Source organism: Halichoeres trimaculatus, unplaced genomic scaffold (assembly GCF_033239565.1).
Source record: "Halichoeres trimaculatus isolate MK-OKI-2021-1 unplaced genomic scaffold, fHalTri1.1 fHalTri1_scaffold_16, whole genome shotgun sequence".
NCBI classification, from domain to species: domain Eukaryota; kingdom Metazoa; phylum Chordata; class Actinopteri; order Labriformes; family Labridae; genus Halichoeres; species Halichoeres trimaculatus.
The window spans coordinates 27,657,031-27,683,587 of NW_027437194.1; the positions used below are offsets into that span (position 1 = coordinate 27,657,031).

General features: G+C 39.7%; 1 protein-coding gene across 2 annotated transcripts in view; it reads left to right on the plus strand.

Moving 5' to 3' along the window:
- rai14 (retinoic acid induced 14) overlaps window positions 1–26,557 on the plus strand; it is a 68,550-nt gene that overhangs the window by 25,242 nt on the left and 16,751 nt on the right. For both annotated transcript variants that reach the window (XM_074690538.1, XM_074690537.1), the window contains exons 3-7: window positions 11,078–11,208; window positions 15,139–15,227; window positions 15,779–15,843; window positions 19,772–19,829; window positions 21,907–21,977. In XM_074690538.1, the coding sequence (XP_074546639.1) occupies window positions 11,078–11,208; window positions 15,139–15,227; window positions 15,779–15,843; window positions 19,772–19,829; window positions 21,907–21,977 (414 nt within the window). The remainder of the gene's footprint in view (window positions 1–11,077; window positions 11,209–15,138; window positions 15,228–15,778; window positions 15,844–19,771; window positions 19,830–21,906; window positions 21,978–26,557) is intronic.

Genomic DNA, 26,557 nt, shown 5'->3' on the forward strand with positions numbered 1-26,557 from the left:
GCACCATCATAGTGACGTACTGGGACGTGCTTGTTTACTGCACTGACTGGCTGTGTGCTGTGCTGCAACCAAACGTAGTGGAGCAATGAATCAGAGCATCTGTTATAGTTTAATTTCATGTGAGTCTGACTTTATTGTTACAGAGTCCAAGTTTCTAATTATTAAAGCTCATATTTTATTGTTTTAAACAATTTATGTTTATATTTGTTTATTTAAGTTTATATTATTTTCTTATGTTTAAGGCAGCAGCCAACAGTTCAGTATCAGCACTGACTGAGCAGTGAGCACCATGTTGGACTTGAAAATAAACAGTATTACAAAATATTTACTCTGACCTTTTTGAATCCTGCACCTGGCAAATAAGGTATGAAAAAACTAAAACTAAACTGAAACTAAACTAAAACTAAACTGGACCAAAACTTAAACTAAGCCTTGTTGCAAAAATCAAAACTAAATAAAGACTAGAATGCCTGCTCTAAAACTAATTAAAACTAAACTGTAATGGAAAAAAAAATGTCAAAACTAACTAAAACTAAACTATAATGACAAATCCAAAACTATTTTAACCATGCTCCTCACACATGTCAGGAGAAGGGTAGAGATGTCTGGTTTAGAGTTTGAGTGAACATATAAAGTCATTACAGTTCCTGTTTTGAAACTTGGCGGCTGTTTTTTGTGTCCATGCTTCATGAAGGCAGATTCATTGTGTGACTGCAAACAGAGCTCTATCTGTGTCAAACTGGGAGTGGGGAGTTTGAGAAAGACCCCAACTGGGGCTTTACCGGTTTAGTATCCCAGGATTAGTGACCTGTGACTTCTTGCTGGTGAAACTAATGTGGGCTTAACCCATTCTGCCCCGGGCTAGCTAATGTAGGCTAATGCCTCAGAGTTTTAATGAACGTAGATATTGTTTGGAGAAGTGGTTGAGTTTTATTAGTATGTGCAGTGTTTGTGTAGGTTTTTGTCGGCTCTAACTTTATCATTTGTAGTACACTGCAAAAACTGAAACCCAAGCAAGTGTTGTAAAAAAAAGTCTTATTAGACTTAACATGAGCCACAGTTAGCTAAAACGTCAAACAGTATGACGCTTGGATTGTTTTTATGCATTATTTTGTTTTTTAACACCCTGCATTAAGAACTTTGTCTCACTTTGAGTGTTGCTTTTGTCCATCATTGCTGATTCTTCTGTGGAAACCAGATCCTGTCACCTGGTTTCTGATGTAATCCTGTCTTTGACCAGATATTTTCCTCCTGTTGGACCAGAAAGCTTTGTTATACTGTCTTACTCGCTGTCAGAACGTGACAAACTTCTCATCCTAGCATTTTTTAAGTTTAGAAACTTCAAACACACTTTATTTCATAACTTTCTGCTGGAACCAGTGCTGATTGTGCACGGTCTCTTCCAGGACACGATGATTTCATCAGGCTCTCTGCGTTGACACTCTGTGTGTGTGCGGCAGAAACTGGAGCAGTGCATTCCGCTCCACTTCAACCTGTCCATTACAATGTAGTCCAATGCTATCGGTGTCATGCTGCTCTGTCGTGACGGCCTTTCACTTTTTGTTGAGCCTATTAAAATCACAGAGGCCATTAAGCATGATCACGCTCGACACTACACCAGAGTTTCCTCACAAACTTTTTCTACTGGTGCTGCTCGGACTTCAAAGCCTGTCTTTCTCGAATATTAATGAGACTTTACCTGGATCGTTCACTACAAATGGTAACGTTTCCACCCAGTTTTGAGTAGTTTGTCTTACTGTTATATGAGGGTCTGAAACACTGGTTCCTATGGTCTGGGTAAGGAAATGTTAATAGAGAGGTCATTGAAGGCCTCAAAAAAAAAAAAATAATAATAATAAAAAGAAAAAAATACAATTGCACATTTTATCCATTGTTATAAAAAAGATGTTTGATCTGTTTTCTGTATTTCTTTGTTAAAGACATCTGAGGTGAGACTATCTACGGTCTGAGTGGAGGCAGGTTAATTTAGGGAACACAGCAGTAACTCATTTTCTGCACATCAGCCAAGTTTATTGTCTTAGGCAGTTTTCTTTGTAAATTTTTGTCTGTTTTTTTGGATTTGCTTTTTCCCATGGCAGGGGGTTGCAAGACTTGGAGGTTACAAACTGTGAAGTTTGGGAATGTCCTGTCTGGGGTAAAGAAAAATGCTAAAAGATGTAAGAAAGCAACAAAAAAGAAAGAAAGAAAGAAAAAAAGGTTTACAAAAGTTTTTTGGCCCCAAAAGTGTGAAAATTAAATTCTCATTTCAGTAAGTTTTTATGCAAAACTGACAATCGAGATGTATTGCCCACCTCTCAGTAGAGGTGGGCGATACTCGTAATTTTGGTGTCGATCCGATACCAAGTAAATACAGGGCCAATATCGCCGATACCAATACTTATGCCGATACTTCTTAATATTTAAGGTTGATGTTTCATAAAACTGCTGACCTTAAGTTGTTTTTGTGATTTTTTTCCTTTGATTATGTTGTAAAAATCTAGGACAGAATTTAGGCAAAGTTTAAAGGTGACTATAAAATACTTTAGTGTCATGATAAACATTTATGTTCAGAAACAAAACAACAGTAAAAATAAATAAAGTAATAATAATAAAAAAATTCTTAAAACATTTAGTGTGGAATTCTTTTCTTTAAAAAAGTGCAGATAAAAAAATATAATTTTCATTTTTTTTTTAGGTATAGTGTTAAAGACTTCAAGACAAAAAAATAAATAAATACATAAATAAAAGTTCTCCCGTTATCAAACTCTTTTTTTTAAAATATTAAATTATAAAGAATTAACACACCAGAACAAATGTTATAAAAAAATTCAAACAAACTTCTTTTTTTGGAGTCTGCTTGCTTGTTTCCCTAGTGCCACTGAGCCACGTGACGTGACATGGACACAGCCAGGTCGCCACTTTCATAAAACCGCAGCAGTCAGTGCATGCAGGAGAACAAAAACTAGAGGATCGATCTTTTTACACCGATATCATTCGATATCGATTCCAACGTTGGTATCGATATTATAGATATTTGGATCGTTCTGTCCACCTCTACCTCTCAGATGTGCGATTTTGTTCCCTCATGCTCACCATGAACTATATGCCACATTGTGATTTCACTCTTCCCCTATAGCAACTCTGATATCTACAGTGCCCTACTGTTGAACATAGGTTGTAAAGATTTGCGTCTTAATGAACAATAACGGTCTGTATCTTTGCCTGGTCAGCATCGACTTTGTAATACATTAACATCGACTTTGTAATACATTAACGTCGTTCTGATCTGAGTTTTAGCCTGACTCAACTTAGCTTCATTTAAATTGGGTTAAGGTAAAGAGGTGGGCCTTTAGCCTCTGCACACAGCTACAGGTTGTATTGCCTCCCATATGTGCATGTAGTGGAATTAAAATGAGGTAAAACCCAAAGTCTTTCAAAAGATTGGATAGTTTTACAGTAAAGTGAGAAGACAGAGTCATGGCCCTAAATGTTCTGCCATTTCTCCATTTAACTCATCTGACAACCAGCTTGGCATAATTCAGTCTTTACTGGAGCGAGTGTACAGAGAACTGGGAGAACTTGTCTAGTTTGACCTGAAATCTTTTAATAAGAGCTCTGAATAGAGAAAGCTTACAGCTCTAAGATGATCCCTGAACTTTAAGAACACTGGACAAGTTTTCCCCTTTTTTTCCAGTTTAATGTCTCTAAAACCGCTTGCTTGCTTTCTAATTGCAGCTTCCTCCTCTTAGAGCCCTCTTAGGTTGGACAGCACGGTTCGTTCCTGTGGTTGACCATCATTCATGGTAATCCCGCTGTCTCCTCTGTATTTTTGGTGCAGTTAAAGGCTTAACCCTGTCTCTGAAACATATTCAGGGCATGTGAAGATGAAATCTGAGACTTTGATAAGTTTCATTAATACAGTTCCCTTTTAGACATTGAAGCTGCATTTTTGCCACAAAGGAAGTTTAATATTTGCTGCTTGGGTGGAAACCAGAATATGAGGTGTGGGGAGATAATCCTCTCCTGCTGCACCTAAAAAAAAGTGATCTGTGAAAAGCTCATTCCTTTATTTAAACATACTTTTTACTATTTTAATGCATGCATTTTCTATGGATTACCACATTCATTCATCCAAGGAATAGACAAAGATACAAAAAAACAGCGTCTGTGTAGAGAACCAGACTTTAATAGCAGAGAGATTTACATACACAGGAATGCAATCAGTAAAATTGAGTCAGGTGTAAATAAAAGTCTACACCTTGTAGAAAGACAACCTGAACCAGATACTGTACAAGCTGCTTTTTTCCTTCATTTAATCTGACTCGTAGCTCTCAGGAGTGGGTTTATTTGGCTGCTGTTTCCGGATCACAAAGGCACTCAATTACAGCAGCAGGTCCACCCTTCCTGATGTCCACAAAACATGATAAGAGGATTAGTGGAACCATGTTAATCATGCAAGCTAACCCCTCTCCAAGCTGGTTCCAGATTTAGCTTTAACTCCCAAACTGAACACGTTCATATGTAGATACATGGCTCTTTTATTCTCTCCTGTAATGAGTCAGCCGGGTATATTCTTCTGTTTTCTTTTCAGTTCCTCCTGAGTGAACCTATTTTTAGTGCAGGGCTGCCTCGGCGCCCTGCACGCCGGCTGAACACATGACTGCTTGTATAAAAATCATGAGACTTTTCATTCCAGCGCACTGGGAGGCGAATCCAGCCAACCCTGCAAAAACAAGCCAAACGTTCCTCCGCACCATATGGATATGTCAAGTCATTAATAGCTCCAGCTCCCTCCTGCTGTGTCGAGTTTCACAGCAAACCAATCCCAGTGACAGACAGGTGCACCTTCTTTGACCTCTGTGTCCACTTTCACCTGGGCCAGCCAGGTCCAAGATATCATCCAAGAGTCAAAGCTGTCCTGAGATGAAAGTCTCAACATTAGACTGTCTAAAAAACCCTCACAGCATTTACTCCTGAGGGCCAGATTGCATTTGTTAAAGGCACCATGAGGACTTTATAAGTGAGTTTAAAATAGTCTCTCTTTTATATATTAGCCTGTTCATACTCCATGATTCAAAAAGAGATTACCAGTGCTTAAATTGGTTATTTATAAATGCTATGTCTCAGTATCTGTGGTCAGGAGGGATTTTCCCAGGAGAACATGAACCCATTTACGACACGTAGACAGAAAGTCCCTTTGACGACACTACGCTGGGCGGCAAAGCTCACCAGGGAGAAGTTAGATCTTTCTTTTTACTTACAGAAAAAGAATACTTGGATTTATTTTGCAGTAATTGCGGAAACTGGAGCCAAAATGTCAAAAAGTTGTCTTGAACAAAGAAAGTAGTGTTCAGCAGACGGTTAGCTCTCTGTTCAGTTGCTTCTAAAACAAATCCACACATTGGCAAGAGTCATGTCTTTACAACAGTGGGTGATGATGCTCATGGGAAACGAGGCGTTATCCCTGAAAAACACTACTGGTTCTGGCCACAGGTGTCACTGCAATCGGTGAAAAGTGAAAAATTCAAGATAAAGACTGTTTCCCATGAGCACTTGCACCTACTGTTGTGAAGACGTGACTCTTGGTTAATGCGCATTTGTTTTGGAAAGCAGATGTTTTTAACTCCAGGATGCAAAGCGACAAGGTAATGTATTTATTTGCAATTTGAAATGTGAAAACAATTAGACTTTGTAAACTCAGTTTGGACCGTAGTTTAGTAGCCAGCTATATTTAGTGTTACTAAAAGCCCGGAGCTCTGAGATGTGCCTGTAACGTAACATTAGTGAACACTGGTTAAGTCCTACCACCGCTCATCTACCAAGCAGAGCTAACATAACCCCACTCTTCGTTTTATTGATAGACTCTCAAGTTTGAACAGACCACTGTTTAACACGTGTTTTAGCCCGTGTTCTATCACTCTCCTGTTTATCTTTCTTTTACGTCTGTTTCTTTTTGCCAGCTCAGCTCCAGTGTCCGCCATCACTGCAAAAGAAATCTAAGAAATCCTCAGCAGAGACAAACACAGATCTCTCTGCTCAGTGCTAAACTTTGTTGAAAGTAGGGATGGGTACCTTTCACATTTGAAACGATACTGTACCAATGCCCTGTATGTGGCAATAGGTACAGGTACCAACGGTACCAGTTTCCGGTACTTTTTTTGTGTTTATGTGGTAAAAAATATCATTTTTTTTAACAGCAAAATATACTTTATTTTTTATTTAACTTTTTTATTCTTCAATATATAACCTTGCAATGCTGTGTTTGTGTCCAGTATGGAAAATCGCATACTCTTCCATTCTCTCAGTCGTAAGGATGCATTTAGGTACCTAAACATGGTACCTTTTGATTTACGTGAATCGGTACCCGGTACTTTTGACAGAATTCGGACAGTACTTATAAAAGTACCTAATTCGGTACCCATCCCTAGTCGGAAGACAAGAAAAAGCATTTAGAAATATGCACCTTTGGTGATCATAATCTCATTTTAAATTGTGGATTGTGATCAGGCAGACATGTAGAAGTGAGACTTTTACAAGATCACTCCTCACAGAGCCTTTAAGGTTCCCTTAAGATGAACTTACGGTGGCTTAGGGTCTGCCTGGCACTGAAATTTAAAAATGATGAACTGTTTTGAAAAATGTCATGCTTTTGTTGCACATGAGCTGCTCCATTTGTCAGTCAGTGAAATAAGAGAAGACCAGCAGCATGAATCTATAGCTGCAGACTCAGTGGACTTATGTGTGTGTGTGTGTGTGTGTGTATGTGTGTGTGTGTGTGTGTGTGTGTGTGTGTGTGTGTGTGTGTGTGTGTGTGTGTGTGTGTGTGTGTGTGTGTGTGTGTGTGTGTGTGTGTGTGCATAATGAAAACAAAACTAGCACTCACACATGAGCACATCACTCCAGTGTTAATGTTGGTCAAAAAAGACAACTCCAAGAATAACAAACAACTTATCCATCTGATTGATCCCAGTACTGAGCAATTTGTCCAATTTTCCAACAAGCCTGAACACCACGTGGAATACTCTAACCCACAAGGTTATTCAGACTTCCACTATAAATGTGCTATTTTTTAATCTTCTGTTCACAAGTTGCAAAGGAAAGTTTCCCCTGATACTTCTCTTGTGCTCCTGTTTCTTCTTCAAAGCACTCTGCAAAGTGTAGCTGCTCATAATAGACGAGGTAGAGCACCTGGTGGATTCCTTTATCCCTCACACGTCTGTTATTTTCAGTCTGTCAGAGAACTTTCTCATCTTACAGCGCGTCTAAAACCGTTTCTCCGCTCCAGCTTCAGCTTTTTAGGGACTGGATCACAGGGACTGTGTGTGGGTTTTCTTTCTCAACTTCTTCCAAAACTTTTTTGTGCCAGAAAACCAAAAATGTTCCTCAGTGGTTTCAGAGTTTTTTAGTTTGAAAACCTGAATGTTATCATGTTATTAACTCCTCCACAGCTCCAGAGAGGTGACTCTGAGGCTGCAAAGTTCCCCGGTCATCCCGGCTGTCTTAGTGACAGAGGAGATTTTTATAGCCCTGCTTTTTTTTTCCACCAGCTGTGCAAAATGTACTGCAGTGATTGCATGTGGATGTTTGCCATGTATCACTATGTTGACTTACAGCCGTCCTAAAATAGGGTACAGTTTGCTCCCACATGTATTAATGGAGTCACAGAGTTCACCCCCTTATCACGTGTAGGTCAGTGGGCTATCAGGTCAAATCTAATACTGTGAGTATGCACAGGTGGCTGCTGGGAAAGCTGACTGAGGAGCTCTCAGTGGTGATATGTTTGGCGTGCACGGGTCTCAGCTCAACAGTCTATGAAAACAGATATTTTACAACCTGCAAAATGAGGACTCAGCCTTTTAACACCATCACGATCGTTTAAAGAGGGGGTGTGGTGCTTCTTTTAAGGCTTTATACTGTCCCTCTGGTAACCCTGTAGTTGCTTTACATAATCCATAGCCTGAAAAATATCTTTTTCATCTCACTGGGGTTTTAAAAAAAACCTTATTTCATCCTCTACCTGAAACTCTTTGTTTTAGCTACCGTCTCTTTAAGGCTCCCTGTTCCCCAAACCACCTTCCCCCTGATTGGCCAGCACTCTGGAGGCCTGTTTGGGGTGCTTTGGACAGACCCTGGCATTTGATACCCATCCCCCGAACAAGTCACAAACCAGTTCAGAGACCCTTGTGTGATGACATCATCATCGTCAGCTAGTCTCATGAAAATCTTCGCAGCGATCTTATGCTATTAAGAGGGACAGTTTTGAAGCAGTTTAAAAATAAAATCAGGAATTCCTACTAGAGGTCGACTGATATGGGTTTTTTGGGAGCCGATGCCGATGCTGATGCTTTCCAAATTTGGGCAGCCGATGCCGATATGCATAGCCGATTTTTCCAATTTGATATTCAGGCCGATTGTTAAATAAATATATATTTATCACATTTTTGTGAAACGCAGCAATTTCTGAGCAACTAAAAGAAATCTATTACAACAAGTTGTGTCCACCAACACGGTTGAACACGTACAAGTAAAGTCAACTTAGACCACGCTAATCTCTTACTGCTAAAACTTATCACAAAGTAGCATTTGAAGTTAACAACATGCTGCAGACTGGAGAGCCATAGAGCCACAAAAACGTTAAAATGTTCAACAAATCTTACCATTATTCATTGTAGATGCAACAGGTGCAGGCTTTTCCACAGCCTGGATTCCACCGAGCACACTCCGCTCTGACGTAAATGAATGTTATCCAGCGTGCCACAGGGGTCCTTTCTTGAGGGGCAGCTTTAGCTGCCCGCACATGTGCCTGATCAAAAATTGCGTCATTTTATACAACGGATCAAAAATCGGCTTTTTAAAAGAAAATACGGCCGATAGCCGATAGAGACAAATGTCCAAATATCGGCCCGATATATCGGCCGGCCGATACATCGGTCTACCTCTAATTTTTACACTGAATCAATATGTAAAGGTTTAAAAATCTCAGTACAGCAAACTGCCCACTTTTTGGGATCCTTCTGTTGGGGTGCCAGACCAAACCAATGTGATCCCAGAAGGTGGAGCTACAACACTGTAGACCACTGATTGGTCAAAAGAATCGCCCCTTACAGTGCGACGATGGCTGCATTTCTCCTGGCGGCACACAGTCTTCTCTGAAATGAAGCTTGATTGTTCTTTGTAACAAGGAGCCACATGCCAATCACAAAGAAGACGAATTGCAGGATGTCTCCCATCATTGCCCTTTGTTGACTGTCGCGTTTTTCTTCTTGGATTCATTAGTGGGATACAGTGTCGCTATGCCGTCAAGCTGTTGTGTAGCTGATAGGGGTGGGTAAAAATATTGAGTCATCAATGCATCTCAATCTTCCCTTGCCCAATTCGATATATATTCAGCAAATCCACTGGATTGATTCACCTCCTGGCAAGTGGGGGAGGCTGTGGCTGTTATTTGCTTTGTATGGACAAGGGCCACACAAACAAAACAACAAATTAGCAGCCAAAGCAGCAGCAGATAAAGCCAGCTCCTTTAGTTTTAAAGTCTAACGTTTGGGTTGTTATATTGCTCAAAAACGTGAGGTGACATACCACTTATGTTAAAATGGGCATGAAAATCTGAGCATTTTAATCAATAACAAAGAAAATTGATGTAAAATTTTATCACAACCAAAAAATGGAATCGTGAGGGTCTTAGCAAAACATAGCCCTAGTAACTGACGCGGGACAAACAGGATCAGGCTTTCCAGCCTGTACCTATCTGTACTGGTCCATACTAGACCTCTTGTTGAAAAGTCTCTATATTAAAGATAAAGAAACCCTCTTTAATTTTTTTTTACTGTATTACAGATAAAGAAACGCAGAATAACCCCTCTTTATTTTTTTTTACGTTATTAAAAAAAAAGAAAAGCAGAATAACCCCTCTTTAATTTTTTAACTGTATTAAAGATAAAGAAAAGCAGAATAACCCCTCTTTCATTTTTTTTAATGTAATAAAGCTAAAGAAAAGCAGAATAACCCCTCTTTAATTTTTTTACTGTATTAAAGATAAAGAAAAGCAGAATAACCCCTCTTTAATTTTTTTTACTGTGTTAAAGATAAAAAAAGCAGAATAACCCCTCTTTAATTTTTTTTACTTTATTAAAGATACAGAAAAGCAGAATAACCCCTGTTTAATTTTATAACTGTATTAAAGAAAAAGAAAAGCAGAATAACCCCTCTTTAATTTTTTACTGTATTAAAGATAAAGAAAAGCAGAATAACCCTTCTTTAATTTTTTTTTTAACTGTATTACAGATAAAGAAAAGCAGAATAACCCCTCTTTATTTTTTTTGACTGTATTGAAGGCTGGACTGTTTCTATAATAATTTAATCATTTTAGTTTTTTCCATCAGTTTATGTTGCACAATGTGGTGTTATTATATAACATATAGTTCATTATGGATACCTGCTTTTTAAATAAAGGGAAAACACACACATTTAGGTGGTATTAAAGCTTACTGTGCTGTGCCGTAACACTTTGCCACCCTGTGTATGCTTTAAGCTCTCAGATTTGTCTTTTAATGAACATCCTGTCAGTGATACAAATGAGGGGCCATTTGGTTTGTGTGATTGCGTGTCAGTGCCCGAGATACTGTGTGTGTGTGTGTGTGTGTGTGTGTGTGTGTGTGTGTGTGTGTGTGTGTGTGTGTGTGTGTGTGTGTGTGTGTGAGTGTGTGTCCAGCATATGGACACAAATGTTTGGTGTGGGCTGCAGCAGAAGCAGAGAAACAGTCTCTCCCTGTGGGAACTATTACTCACATTAAGGCCATCTCAGCCTTTTTGGCTGCACAGTGTTATTTTCTAACCTATCAGTGTCTAATGATACCAGTCGTTGCTCGCAGCATTAACACTATAGCAGATAAGCTTAATGGATAAAGAAACATACTTTCCTACACATACGTCACAAAGAAAACAGAGTTAATGAATGGAAAAGATAAAATGTTTGAATCATATCTCTCCTCACTCCCAGCTTCCTCATTCCTCAGCGATTACTCCTAATAACCTCATCTCACCTCATTTTCTTCTCCCTTTTCTCTGTCTTCAGACTAATGAGTGGAACAAAAATGACGAGCGCCTGCTCGCTGCCGTGGAGCATGGAGAGGTGGAGAAGGTGGCGTCGCTTCTTGCCAAGAAAGGTGCCAGTGCTGTGAAATTAGACAGCGAGGGAAAATCAGCGTGAGTATTTCGACGAGAAAGGAGAGAAAATGGTTTTGTTACTGACTTAGATTTCCCAGGTGTTAACTCAGTGTGCTACACAAATAAAAATTTATGTATGGGACAGATATACAAAGAAATTTTCACTTCTTTTTTTAAGTGCATGGTGAAGCGAAGCAGATCACCTTTTTTAGTTGGTAAAAACATTCAAAGCAAAACATGCCTTGTGCAAAAGCTACTCCAGCAGGGTGATTAATCAGCAGAGACAGAGACAAAAGTCTCCTGTGGGTTCTGTAGGATGTTCTCTGAGAGGCTGGGGAAGCTGCCAAGACAGTTGGATTCAGATCTGATACACTGACATGACTGGGAAGTGAAAACTAGCGAGGAAGGAAATATGCTTATTTAGTTTGCTTCCTGTATCAGAAATGTTATTTGTAAAACCACAATATAGACCGTACAGAGCAAAGGTTTGATCCTGAAAGTTAAAGAAGAGGTTGTTTAAAGTAGAGATAGACTGATGTGTTTTTTCAGGGCCGATACCAATATATTATATTTGGAGCTGATTTTCATTTGCAGTAAAGGGGAAAATATTAGCATCAAAATTGGGGATAATGTGAACACCAACACTTAACTCTGTTTAAATGCCTTTAAGTTTCTGAGTTTCTGTTCATGAAATAGCTCCTTGGCTCAGCAGCTGTCTTATAAAAATTAATAGTTCCCTAAAGTTTTCTACAGTCAGTCAAGTTTTTCTAAAAAATGGCTCTGCATGTCACCAATCAGATGGTGCTGTGGGTGGGACAGTGCTAAAGACAGAGTAGAGACTGCAGACAGTAGGAGTGGGAGAAAAAATAGAAAATCAAAAGTATTGAAGAATAGCAATTTAAATTGAATTGGCACCCCAGAAATCGTAATAGCATCAAATCGTGAGAATAGCATATCGTCCCTGCACTAGCAGACAGAGAGGTGTGGCTAATTTAATTTCTTCTCGGGCGCTGGGTTAGGGCTGCACAATATAGCCAAAATCCAATATCTCAATATTTGTAGGCTATATCTAGATACACGATACATACCTCGATATTCTGATTTCTCCTCTAAGTCACTGTATAAATGTTTAATTCAGCACTTTGATGCATAAAATGGCATTAGTATAATGATTTAAGCAGACCTTTCAGTTGGAATTTTTGAAATTTTAATGCAAAAAGGAGAAATCTCAATCAGGTTAAGTTAAGCAAACCTTTCATTTTAAACCAAACTTTATGTAGTTACATATTTTTCGTTTCAGTAAAATAATTCATTCAGATTTATTCAACTGACTGATATTATATTATATTATTTTTTATTATATTATATTATATTATATTATATTATGTTATATTATATTATATTATATTATATTATATTATATTATATTATATTATATTATATTATTAATATACTTTGATAATATCATGAACCAAATTTGGAGATAATATTTCTTTCATTTCCATAAATCAGCTACCTGGATAGTGTTGGTCATGCTGAAAAGACTCTAGTGACTTGTGTCTTTGGGCCTGGGGTCCATTGTATTGGATTTGGGTTTGTCTTCTGATAATATCCCAGCAGTATTTTGGTATTCAGCTGTAAAATAGCATCAAACTCATCTGCCGTCATGTTTTGAGCAGTGCACAGCTGATTGCCGTGACTGAACGGCAGAGTGCGCAGGAAAGCGAAAGCGAAAGTTAAAAACATGCCATGTTCATTTCTCATTGTGGAGAGTTGGGAAAGAATCAGGGATCATACAGGCAGCAAATCAAACCCAATTAAGCAGCTATACTCTAGAAAACAAGCCCAAGGAACCTGCAACCCGACAAGACTGATAAGACGTGTAAGCGACTTTCTTCTCTCCTCTCCTAAAATCAAAACTCGCATGTGCAGGAGAATTTATATAATAATATATATCGGCCGGCCGATATATCGGGCCGATATTGTGACATTTGTCTCTATCGGCCATCGGCCGTATTTTCTTTTAAAAAGCCGATTTTTGATCCATTGTATAAAATGACGCAATTTTTGATCAGGCACAAAAAAGATGAGCACCTCAAACTTGTGGAACCACTTGGATACATTACATACTTTTGTTCAAATTATATTAATAAGTTTAAATTTCTTTTTTGACATTTTGAGAAGAGTGTGAATGTTTACTACTGCTGGTTACATTGTGTGTTTACTCAGACAAAATATTTCATTGTTTTGAAAGCTGAATAAATGTTCAGAGGACTGGACACGACTTGTTGTAATAGATTTCTTTTAGTTGCTCAGAAATTGCTGCGTTTCACAAAAATGTGATAAATATATATTTATTTAACAATCGGCCTGAATATCAAATTGGAAAAATCGGCTATGCATATCGGCAGCGGCTGCCCAAATTTGGAAAGCATCGGCATCGGCATCGGCCCCCAAAAAACCCATATCGGTCAACCTCTATTTGATATATCCCCCAGCCCTACACTGGATTGAAAAAAAAAAAAAGGCCGATATGCGTCAAGATGCTAAATGTCAGCGCCTATAATCAGCCCAGCTGGTATAACCGCTCTATCCCCGGTTTAAACTTTCAGGGAATACCTAACCTAGTCTTGATGTTTTTGTTTCTTTTCAGTTAAAGGCTAACATCTTCACATCCAAAGTTGAACTCCTCGAGTCATGAGCTTATGAAACTATGTTCACGCTCCGCAGCACATTGTTAAAAATGAATGTCCGGTCTAAAAATACCACTGTTTTTCTTCTTGGTCCCTGAAAGGTTGACATTTTCTACCACTGCCTCAGCCTCTCTGACATTCAGTCAGTTTCTGCAGAGGCAGTGGAGCTCGCTCTGCCTCACCGGTTGAGATTGTTGATAACACAGAGGCTCAGTGTTAATATTTGACCCCTTTCTTTCTCTGAAACACAACACCCGCTGACCTCAATGTGCTAAGCAGCTCACGCAGCGCCAGGAACATCAAAACACAAGAACAAAATGCAGGGAGAGGCGAATGTGCAGATCTGCACATGCCGACACAAACACACAGGCTTTTTTGTTCCCCTGCCAGTTCACATCCTTGACCTTTTCTCTGTGTGCGACTGGAACACACACTCACACACACACACTAACACACACATGCAGATGCATACTCGCAGGCTTTTTGAATCAGCATGAATGTGGTTTGGGATCTCAATGCTGAGATCTTTTCAGAATGCACAAAGGAGGAGTCTACAGTATCACTATGGTGATAAAACCTGATTGAAAGGCATGTGGGCATAGTTTTGTGCAAGAGTGTGGAGCCCACGCACACACCAGGGGAAGGCTGGGTATGTGCAGAGTGTTTTTTTCTCTCTGCTCGCTGAGCTGGAAAGGGGTCGTATTGATTGCCTGCTGCACACAGACGCACTAACGCACCATTAGGTGTAAAATCTGCATGTTGTGGTTCTTACAGTGGTTTATGTGCTGCATATATGACCCAGGAGCAGTGGTCACCTGTGGTCTCAAATGTTTTAAAAAGGAAGATCAAGCTTGTTCATTACAGGTTTTCGGGGCATGTTTTTTCATGCTAGCTGCTCCTTATTGTTTCTATTGTTTAGGCTAACAGGGTGCTGACTGAAGCTTAATACTAACAGAAATGTCAGTGTTCCTTTAATGTAGGCATTGACAGACAGTGAATCCTTCTCAAAGCTCAGCAGATCAGTGTGGTATCTGAAAATGTTGTAACTGTATCCGTAGGATTGTTTTCACAGCTTCTGTCAGTGTGTGGTCACAGCTTGAGATCTTCCAAAGCATCACTTTTCAAGAATATTAAAGCTCTCACATCATGAGAGCATCAATCTTACTGAAACTAGCAAAGAAACAGTGTTTTTAAAAACAATTGCTTAAATGCATTGATTTTTTTTTAAACACTGACTTCTAAAATGGTGGTTTTTTGGTTTTGATGTTTTCCACAGTCTTCATGTGGCGGCTGCTCGAGGTCTGACTGACTGCCTGTCTGTCATTCTGTCTCACGGAGCTGACCCCACATCCACTGATGGTGCAGGTATGTTTGAATGTATATTTCCATTCTATAGACAAAGGTTTTATTCATGCATAGAGCTCTTTTAAAACTGGACACTACAGTGGCCAGTGGGTGTCAGACGACTTGCAAAAGCTATAACACAAATGCAAACGCTAAAACACAACAGAACTACAGCCACAGCGGCAGTTAAAAGAGGTAACTTATCCAAACGGACACAGAGAAGTTGTAAAAGTTAGTAAATGATTAACTTCATCTATAATAACTATAGCTTTATATGGGTGTCACTTTGTAATATCCTTCATAGTTCTTATATTTCTTTATTTACGTTAAATATTTCATTATTTACGTATTAGAGCTATACTTATCATAGCTTAAGTTATAAAAGAAAACAATCATTTACTAACTTTCACAACTTTTCTGTGTCCATTAGCAAAAATGTCCTCTTACTTTCCATTGTGGCTGTACTTCCGTCTTGTTTTCGCTTTTGCAAATTGGCTGACACCTATCAGCCACCGTAGGACACTGATATCACATCCAGATCTAAACTTTTATCTTATTTAATTTGTGTTCAGGTTTGAATCCGTTACACCTGGCTGCCAAAAACAATCACATCGAGTGCTGCAAAAAGCTCATTCAGGTAAGATGGATCCCTAATTAGGTGTTCTGTTACTATTTTCTGTTTGATCACTTTCAGTTTAAGTGATTGGCACAGGGTCGCATCAGCTACAGAATGTGTGAGCTGAAATGTAGCTCAGTCTAAATCAGACCTGGGCAAACTACGGCCCGCGGGCCACTTCCGGCCCTTTGTACGTCCCTGTCCGGCCCGCGTGAGGCCAATCGTAAACATAAACATGAAACTCGTGCGGGTGCATATGTCTTAATACTCCATCTATAACAGGCACTGAACAAGACATTGTGGATTGAATTCTCCCTCTCTTTCACTGGCTCAGTCTGTCTCCTCCACCTGAACTCTCTCCTGTTCTGAAGACTGAGTGCCGTCGAGTACACGCGCAACGCGTATGCGCATCACACACCGAAGACGGACAGAACTTTACAACGATACGCGTTTCACTATTTTAGAGTCAGCATTCTCACTATAAAATTCACGCTGCTCTAAACTCTCCTGATTGAAGAGGATGCTAGAGCAGAGCTACGTTAGTTTAACTCCCGACATGTCATGTCAGCTCCAAAAAAGAAAGAAAGGAAACAGCTAAGGCTCTGATAAACTCTTCATCAATAAGTGCTGCACAGTTATCTGTCTCTGTCTCTGAAGTCTCCTGCAGCGTCTCTGGATCAAACCAACTAAGAGAGAGGGGGTGGATGGTTTCTGAGTTTTCGATGTAACGCCCAAGTACGGGACTTGATATGACTTAGTAAAATATTAGAGCTCACAGAAGCAAACTTAAATTTTGGGGACTATCAGGAGAAATCACAAGCGAAGAGAACAGCGGGAGAAAGGGTGTAAAGAATGGGAGATTCCCTCCATATTCAGGAGTGTTGGCAGTCTGCCAGCACTCAATCGGTAAAAGTGAGTTCATGTATGACAGATATTGACAAAGACGAAAACTTAAGACATTTTCTCTTTCATTTTAGGATTCAATAATTGTTTTTTTTTCTACTTGACCTATACACCACAATTTTACATAACCTAATATAAACATTTACAGAGTGCTTTATTCTTCTGATTATCAGTTCCAGCTATTCAAAATATTTAATTTAGAGCATTTTACATGGAAGACAGTTGGTGGCCCTCTGACACAATTCAGGTTCCTCATGTGGCCCCTGGTAAAAATTAATTGCCCACCCCTGGTCTAAATGTTCCTAATTGAAGACAGTGTTAATGCACTACTTAAGTTTTAAAATTTGCCACAGCTGTGGCTTCTTACAGCCTTTACTTCCAGTATGGATTTAGATCAGCACAGCACTTAGACTACTATCTTAAACTAACCACAATACCTGTTTGTTCTTCTCCCAGTTGTCTTGTATTGTCTTGTCTTGTCTTGTCCTGTCTGTCACTGTTTACCCTTCTTTCACACTGTGGTGTGGCACGGCCCTCCCCTTCAGCTCACATCAGGGGTTAAATAAAGTTTTATATGATGGAGTAGCCTACAGGGAGGGCTGGTGATGGTCACTATAGCAGTGAATCATATTCACATATCTCTCACTGCTAGGAAAAAAATGCATTAGTCTTTCCAACGCTGCCACTGGACAGTGCTCAGCTGTAAAAATAATGCAGACAAGGGGAAAGAGAAAAAAAAAAAGCATCAGCTGAGATAGATGTCTCAAACTGAGCACGAATTACATCCTAAAATCTGAGCTCTGAGTAACTGTGAAATCTATGATTGTCAGAGCATTGTTTTGATCATTTTAAAAGATGGGATGAACTTGAAGGATGAGGAGAAGATGATGATGGCACCTGCAGAGCGCTCTCTGCTCTTCTTCTCCAGTCCTGGTCTCAACAGAGTCAGCACAGTGATGAACACAGAGAACTTTGCTACGACGTTAGTGACTTTTGGTGTATGTTAAGTTGTTTTGGTCCAACACAGCCCCCTAACACCCCCACCATTGTTTACAATGATTGCCAAGAGAAGGGATTATACATCCTTTGTTGCTTATGCGTGTTTGTGCAGGAACTGTACCATGCTGAAGCACACTGCTTTGGTTGGAGAAAAAATAGAAAATTGATATATCAAGATTTTTTGTTTGGTAATATCAAAATCTGGATTTCGGGGGGAAAAAAGTTTTTTTTTTTTTTTAAATCAAATTAAAATTCTTCATTCTTTCAGTCTTTGCTTAGAAACTGAATTGGAAAAAGTTTCCACTTTTCTCCAGCAGTTGGTGAAATGTTTCTCTCGGACTCACGTGATGTGCATTTCAGGCAAAATACGGCTTCTGATATAGGCTATAGACATTATCATTATCATTTAACTTTTCACATGGTCTGGTGTTAAAAAGCAAACTAAAACTTGCAAAAATCGTAAATATCGAAGAATGGCAATTTAAGTTGAATCGTCACCCCAAAAATCGTAACGGAATCGAATCCTGAGAATGGCATATCGTCCCAGCCCTGGATGTTTACCATGCCTAAGCAGGGCACACTTGAGGTCACATTGGCCAAACTAACTGGACTTCAGGGTTAAAGCGTGCTTGTGTGAACGGCCAGTATGACTGCGCCCTTAATAAGGCTTTATACTGTCCCTCTAGCATCTTTACATAATTGACAGTAAAAAAAAAAAAAAAAACAATAAAACAACATCAAAAAAACTCTTAATTTTCTGACAGGTGTTTTAAAAAACCCTCATTTCACCCTGTCTGAAATAATCAGTCTGTAACTTTGTACTTTTGTTACTTCCTGTCTTGGCCAAGCCTCCCTTGAAAAAGAGGTTTTTAAACTCAACAAACCAACCTGGTTAAATAAAGGAGAAGTAAAAAATCTAGCTGCTGTCTCTTTAAGACTCCCTGTGCCACAAACCCCCTTCCCTATGATTGGTCCAACTTCTGGAGGCCTGCTGGGGGCAGAGCCATGGGAAGACCTTTGTGTTAGAGGCCAGCTTCTTGAAAATCTGTTCAGTCTGAACATCCAGCTTTGTTACTTAATATCCATGTTTGAAATAAGGAAGCAGGATATCCCCCCTTTAAGTTACAAACATGGTGGTTTCCTATGAGCTCTGCTCCCTAAATTAAGACAAAACAACTACGAGTCTTCCAGCAATAACCTAATACGTTATTTTTGATTCACAGTCATTTTTGGACACGGTTTAGAGTTTCTTTTTATGACGTGTTTTACAACAAGAGGTGCAAGAAACAATGAAGTCAGGATCTTTGAATAGTTAAGCATTCAGTCACTCAGCCAGACGTCTGCTGGATGCATTCGCTGATGTAGGAAATAAGGAATGTGTGAAAGCTGCAGCAGGAACCAAAAGAAACAGCCTGACTCCTCTGTTGAGATGTCTGAAACCAGAGAGCTTTTCTGCCTCATTTCTTCAGTCTGCTGAGTGTGTGAGGATGTTTGTACAGATCAGCAGGAGCACAAACACACACAGACTCTGCACTGATCTGCTGATCCAACCATCTATGAGTCAGCTGCATCAAAATAAAACTCTCACCTGTGAGGTCAAACGTCTGTGCACGTTTGCTGATTTGCAAAAGCTTCCTCATGTCCTTCCTCTTTCCCCAGAGCTGCTTTGTGCTGGAAGATCTGACTGACATATGTGTGTGTTTACTGGACATTGAGTTACAGCAAATATACAAGTTATTTGCCTGAATAGTGCAGTAAATGATGCGCTCCTTACTACAAATTAAATTAGAAACTCTTACATCTGATACTCAGGGAACAAGCCTCTGCAGTCACAAAACATTTCCAGTTCAGAGAAATATTTGGTCGTATCTTTGAAAACATTCATGCAGTGTTCTCCTAAATGTTTTTTCCAAGCCATTCAGAGAAATGTAAGGCTCCACACACTGACACAAAGAGGTTTCACAGTATCCAATACATGAACTTTCCATTTATAATCCATGTGTGGGATTGATTTTGTACAGCTAATAAATCTCTGCTTCCTCTCCAGAGCAAAAGTCCCGTTGATGCCGTCGACAGCTCGGGGAAAGCTGCTCTGCATCACGCTGGTGAGTGTCTGAAAGTAAATTAAAACCAAGACGTGGGAACATTTCTTGTGAGCTTAGGAGGAAGCTCTGGTTTTGTTTTTAAATCATTCAACATTTCTGGATTTATGTGATTAAATGTGATTTGAGCTCAATTTGTTGCCAGTAGTTCCCATAATACACTTGTGTGTAATCAAACTAAATCATTGTATCTAATGAATAGACTCTCACAGACTCTCATAGACTTCACAAGATTATTATGGATGATTTTATGCGTTGTCCTTGAACGCACCATCAGTGGGCGAGTGTGTCACTTTCTGCCTTTCTTCTTTTTTTCACTGGAGTGGATAATTCAAGGATTATGACAGAGCAGCAGCAGCATCTATGACAATCAAGAGGCTTTAAGCTGCTGAATAAATACTAATAAAGTGAATTTAAGATTAACAGCTCTGTAAAGTATAAAAGAACAAAGCTGAGGCTTATTTCCATTTTGGTCCTCTGGTGTTAAAAAGATGGAAACAAGGCAGAATAAAGAAAAGAAGATATTGCAGATAATGGGAGTTGGTTTGGCAGTTACAGAGTCCTGCACGGGTCCAATTTTCAAGATCTGCCCCGCCCCAACCTGGGGACGTACAAACCCGCACCCGAACCATCAGCCCGATTAGTACCGCAACCCGATCCGACCCGTTGAAACACGACCCGCAGCCCGACCCTTAACATTATTTAAAGTAATCATTTTGGGTCATATTGTCTGAAAATTGAACAGTATATCACCATAGTTCAGATGCCAGTGAGTTAACAATGCACCTGAATGAAGCAACTCTTCCAATAAAAGCCTGACTTCAGCTCCATCATCAACCCTCTGTGATCTTCTCACATACAACTGTAAAATCACTGTTTTTTATGTTTAATGCTTTTCAACTTTTAATCTCTTAAAAGGACCTTTACATGTGTAATAGTAGACTTACTTTCTGTCCAGACTTAAGCGACGCTCAGCAGGTACGAGCCATGATCATGTCACAACCATGGATGTATTATAAGAACTGGATAGCGTGGCTCAGCTTCCACCATGTTACGGATTTACGGATGAGGTCCATGTTTTTTTACAGTCTATATGGTCACAGCCTTACAACCAGCTTTTTGTTTTATTGTATTTATTATTATTTCATATTAATTTTGATGTGTCAAACTAAAACCCGCGACCCGACTCGCATGATATTTTTTCCACCCAGATCCGAACCCGGAAAAAAAAAGTTTTAAAAAACCACCCGCAAATCAGCTGTTTTTGTGGGTACCCGACCCAGTGCAGGACTCTGGGCAATTATACTGTTTAATAATTGCGATGCTGGTTGACCTAATGGTTTAGGCTCACCCTATGTACAGAGGCTGTAGTTGTGGTTTGATTTCCTGTCATGGCTCTTTACTGCACATGAAGAAAATCTAATCAAAGATTATTTTGTGCAAAAATCTAAACCACCTCAAAATATCACACTGAAACCAGGAATGCGCTGATCAAACTTTTCTGGTCCTGATACCTGGGCTTTGGGTATCCACTGATACTGATACCAGTCCGATACCAGTGTTGAAAAATAAATAACCTGCATGCCCTACTCTGGGACATACCTGTCAAGTTTTGGATTTGAAAATAAAGGAAACTTTCCAGTGCCCACTGCGAGCTGTCCCACCCGGGTATAAAGGTGTAAAATATGCGTTAGATCTGTAAGATTTCCGGTTTAATCCCATAAATTCACAGTTTATTCCCATGGATTCCCATCGAAAGTTTCCAACTTTAAAAAACATTTTGCAACCCTAGCTCTGAGGACCATTGGACCACCTCAAGACAAAACGGGTCTCTAGTTTGTTATTTTGGAGGATGCAGACAGAGAACTTAGGGAGCCCCTGCTCTACGTATGCTGCTTTAACCACGAGGCCAAACTGATGCCTCTCTTTTTGTTTTTGTTCATAATTTTCAATATTTATTTCAGTCCAGTCATGACAGAACAGATCGAACAGATGCATTTCTTTCAAACTGTTTCAAAGACAAACTGACCTGGAAACCTGTGTGCTCTATCATCTGACTCTGGTTTTCTTTTCTCCTCAGCTGCCGGCGGGAACATCCAGGTCGTCCAGCTGCTGTGTGAACTCAAAAGTCCTATCAGCCTGAAAGATGCAGTGAGTTTACGTTATCTTTCTCTCTCAGACGTATTCTTTTAGGGAGGACAGTGAGAGAGCTTTAACTCAGGATAAAAACCTCTCAGGTGCTCATCCAGCCTCTCTATCAGCCGTCTTCTCTGTTATTTGAGGAAATAGTTAAAGGACGGGTAAAAGCTTTTTGTACGCTGTGTATTTCCTTGGAGAAGAACCTCTCTGTTAGCTCTGTGTTTGAAACAGGATAATTGCTGTTATTAAACGCAGCCAAATATGTCATTTATCCACAATTACAGTTTTCCTTGCAGCCCCTTGATAAGCCCTTCCAGTTTGTTTTGTTTCTTATAGCTTTAAATCTACGATACCCAGGATTCCTGTTCACTGACATATCCTCCCTTTTTGGCCGTTCTGTTTAAATGATGATAAATATTGTACATTGAGTGTGTGTGTGTGTGTGTGTGAGTGTCTGTGAGTGTGTGTGTGTGTGTGTGTTGGGTACCAGGTCAGTTTACTGTGGGAACTCTGCTCCCAAGCCGCAGACATGTGGTCTCCATTGCTGCACCGCTCCATGCCTGTGGTTTTTAACCCGACTGTGGTGTGTGAGCGTGATATTTTCTGTGTTTGGGTGTAAAAGAAAAAGACGGAAAGAGAAGAAATGTTGAAGGAATGTGTTGCCCTTTTATTTCCCTTTTACTGTCACGAACAGCTGGTCTGTTGGAGATAAATACTCCCACTCTGAATTCTCTTTGCCTGAATGCAAAATATGACATTATTGCTGCCTCATCCTGAGATAAGCTTATAAAAAATGTGTCTGGTAGCTTCTCAGGCTGGTCCATGCTGCCAATTTGTAAAAAGTGGGTGTTTAGATTACTGAGAGTCAAATTAAAGGCTTTCTGAACTTCTGTTACATCAGGAGGAGACCGAGTTAGACCATTAATAATCCACCCAAACCATCCCCCCAAAATTATGCACTTACTTTGTTTCAGAAACTGTTACCATTTCTTTACACATTTAAATAAAATTAGTCAGAAAATTTAAGATCTCTGCACACCCAAGATGAAAAACCATGTTATTATTGAAGCTGACAGACAGCTCTTTTGTGCTGTGCTCATAAGAACTTTGTCAAACATCAGTTTCTTCTTAATCATCTGCAAATGTCTGTGTGAGCAGCTCATGTGGAGGGAGAACCACAGAAAGGTCTGGAACATATTGCTGAGTGAACCATGCCAGCTTGTCAGCCTCAGGCGTACCTCCTCACATAACAAATATCTATACCGGATCTATATTTGACTTTGACTCACAGCTTGATACGTAAAGAAACAGAAGAACATCTGCTCATGTGTGTCTGACAGAGGATGTTTATAGAAATCAAGTAAACCCTGCTCAGAGACACGGGCACTCTGCAGAATAAAAGCTTCCTGATGTTTTCAGCTGGAGAGAAATCTGATTTTCTGATTCCTTAGATTAAGCTCAGATCAGGCACTGTTTGGTCTCTACGTAAGTGGCTCAAAGAGTCTCAGATGTTGGACATGAAAAAGGGGCTGTTTGGTGAAAACATGATCTGCAACTGAGAATTGAGTCATGGAGCTGATGGAGTTCAGATGCCCAGGACAGAGCAGAGCCAGACCAAGACTTCATTCGGGAAGAACGCATTTCTGTCATGAAGTGTGGTTAAGTAGCGCTGCTGCGTGAGACCAAGACTTCATTCAGCATGGATTTTCATCATAAAGCTAGCTGACGATATGGAAAGTGCTGTTAGGTTTGATCCACTCTGGTGAAGTGAAAGCAGTAGATTCTACTAATGAGCATCTGTGTCTCTGACTCAGAAAACTTTTAGAATGAACAGCCACAACTAAAGTTTCATTCTGTGAGTTTGTTGATTTTTTTTGTCCACTCTCAGCTGCTGTAGCTCTGAGGGTTTTCAGGCAATTTGCTGTGATATAATCTCTTAAAGGGGACATATCATGCTGATCCGTGATTTAATACTTACATATAAAATAATGAAGTTGAAAACAAGACCTTACACCCCCTGAATTTTCAAAAAATGAGATATTGTATTTTTTCTGATATCCTAGAACAAGATTTGATCCCTCTGAAAATAGGTCATTGCCAGTTGGCCGCGAGATTTCAACCGTCATGACACCACGAGGATCCTCTCTTTTTATTGGAGTAATCTGATAAAGCAGCTCTGTCTCTGTGATGTCAGTTAGTCACACAACCGCCACTGAGGGATACACCCACCAAGAGCCCAGTATAAACGTATAAACTATACATGTTACAGTACCGGTTTGACTCCCCACACTGAAGCGTCCTGAGATGAGCTGTGTCCAGGTGGATTTTCTTCCTCCTGAGCTGCAGAACCGTCCGGGTCTGACTCGGGGTCTAATACAAAAGGACGTATCCTACACTCTGCCATTTTATTAGTGCTATCAATGCCTTATGGTGAAGTTTTGGCAAACAGCAAACTCGTTCGGTCTGCTCCATTCAATGTGGCGATTTTGTAAATACTGCCATGCTGCAAAAACCGCCCCCTGGCTCTACCCCCTCCGCCCCTCTGATAGAACTGACCAATCAGAGCACAAAGGACTGACGTTGCGAGGTAACTGGAGGTCATTCTGGAAACGGAGCGCTTCAATGAGATCTACAGAATGACCTAAAATGAGGATATTGAGAACGCTATTGTGGGGCAATGAAGGAACTAAATGACTTGTACTGAGGGCAGAAATGCTTTACAGGCATCCTAGTCTGGCATAGTGAAAAGGAGAAACAAGCAGGATATGTCCCCTTTAAAGAAGGCAGAGTCTGTAACATCATCCAGATCATAGACTAAAACTCACTTTCAGGAACTCCCATTGATTCGGTGTGGTGTGATTTACTTTATTATTGTTTTACTTTTTATTCCTACTTCCTTTAGCTGCTGTACTATGGGTATGGGATGGGTACCAAATCAGGTACTTTTAGAGGTACCAACCAAATCAGTCTGTAGTACCAAGTACCAATTTACGTAAAATCAAACGGTACCGTGTGTAAGCACCTAAACGCATCCTAGTGACTGTGAGGGAGTGGAAGAGTAGGGGATTTTCCATGCTGGACATGAACACAGCATGATAAGTTTATATACTGAAGAATAAATATGTTAGACTGAAAAACTTTGAGATTTTATTATTTACAAATTGGTATTTATAAGCACATAAACACACACATATGTACTGAAATTTGGCACTGTATTGAGTACCGATACCGATTGACAGGAACTGTGCATTAGTTCCCTATTGTTTAAAATGTGAAAGGTACCCATCCGTAGCTAACATCTCATTGCCTTTATTGTTTTGTTCATCTCAGCTGCTTTATTCATGTTACAGCTTATTTCTATGTTTATGTACTGACCTTGTCTTATAATTGTTTATCTGATGTTTATTTTTCTTTCTTTCACATATATATATTTATGATTTGATCTACTTATTCCTTTTAAAAAATTTACCTTATCTCTTGTGCCCCTCTTCTACTGTTTTAGATTTTATTGCTTTAACCATTTTGCTTCCCGGTCCCTGTGGTCTCAGTTCTTGTTGTTGGTTCTCTTGATGATGGGTTAAAGTATTGTTTTGGTTTTCTTTTATTTTGTTTCCTTCCTGCTTGACTCTTTTGCTGTTAGCTTCTTATGCTTTGATTTAATGTTTGCACTCCTGTCTGTGTCAAGTTGTAAAGCCTTGTTTTTAAAAAGCGTGCCATATGAATAAAGTTAGTCAGTGGATACACCCTGAAGCAGGTATTTGAGCTGGAGTCCTGGGTGTCGAGCGTGTTGTCCACTGAATGGTAGACCAGTGGTTTGATCCACAGCTTTGCACATCTAGGTTACTCAACCCCAAGTTGCCCTGGAAACTAGAGACAATGAGAATAAATGTGTCTGATGAGCTTCACTGTGCAGGTGCATCACAATAAATAAGAATATAATGGAGAAGTCAATGTTCAGTAGTTTCAATTTCCAAAGAGAAACTTGATTGGATTATTTACAGTTAATGAGAAAGCTAAACTCAGTGTATTATAAAATTAGAATATGACATAAAACAAATAAATAGGCTTTTCAATGTCTTTTTGACAGAAATGTTGGTCTTCTGAAAAGTTTGCTCATTTAAATTCACTTAGTGTGAATTTCTCCATCAGTGTGGTGTGTCATGGGGATTGTTCTGTAGCTCTGCTGAGGTGTTATAGAGGCTCAGGAGAGCGGCCTTCAGCTCATCTGTGTTACTGGGTTTGAGTCTCATAGATTCTGTTTGCTTGTATTTGAAGCTCAGTAGCATCATGGTTGTTAACTAGCTCTTGATACATTTGGGGCTGTGGGCAGGAGCCAAAAATGTGCATTTTCATTCAATGTTAGCCATAATACAGCCGATGTATAGCAATGCTAACTACCAAGATAAATATGCTCTGATATTACAGTTTATTGAGATGCACCGGTCTATAGGACTGATAGACTGTCAGGTTGGCACTCTGCCATCAGTGTGTGAATGTATGCAGAGCGGTTAATGTTTAAATCAGCTTTTATAGGGTCCTACCTTAGTGCAGTCCTTATGCCTTACACTGTAAACAATCAGCCTTTTGTTTCT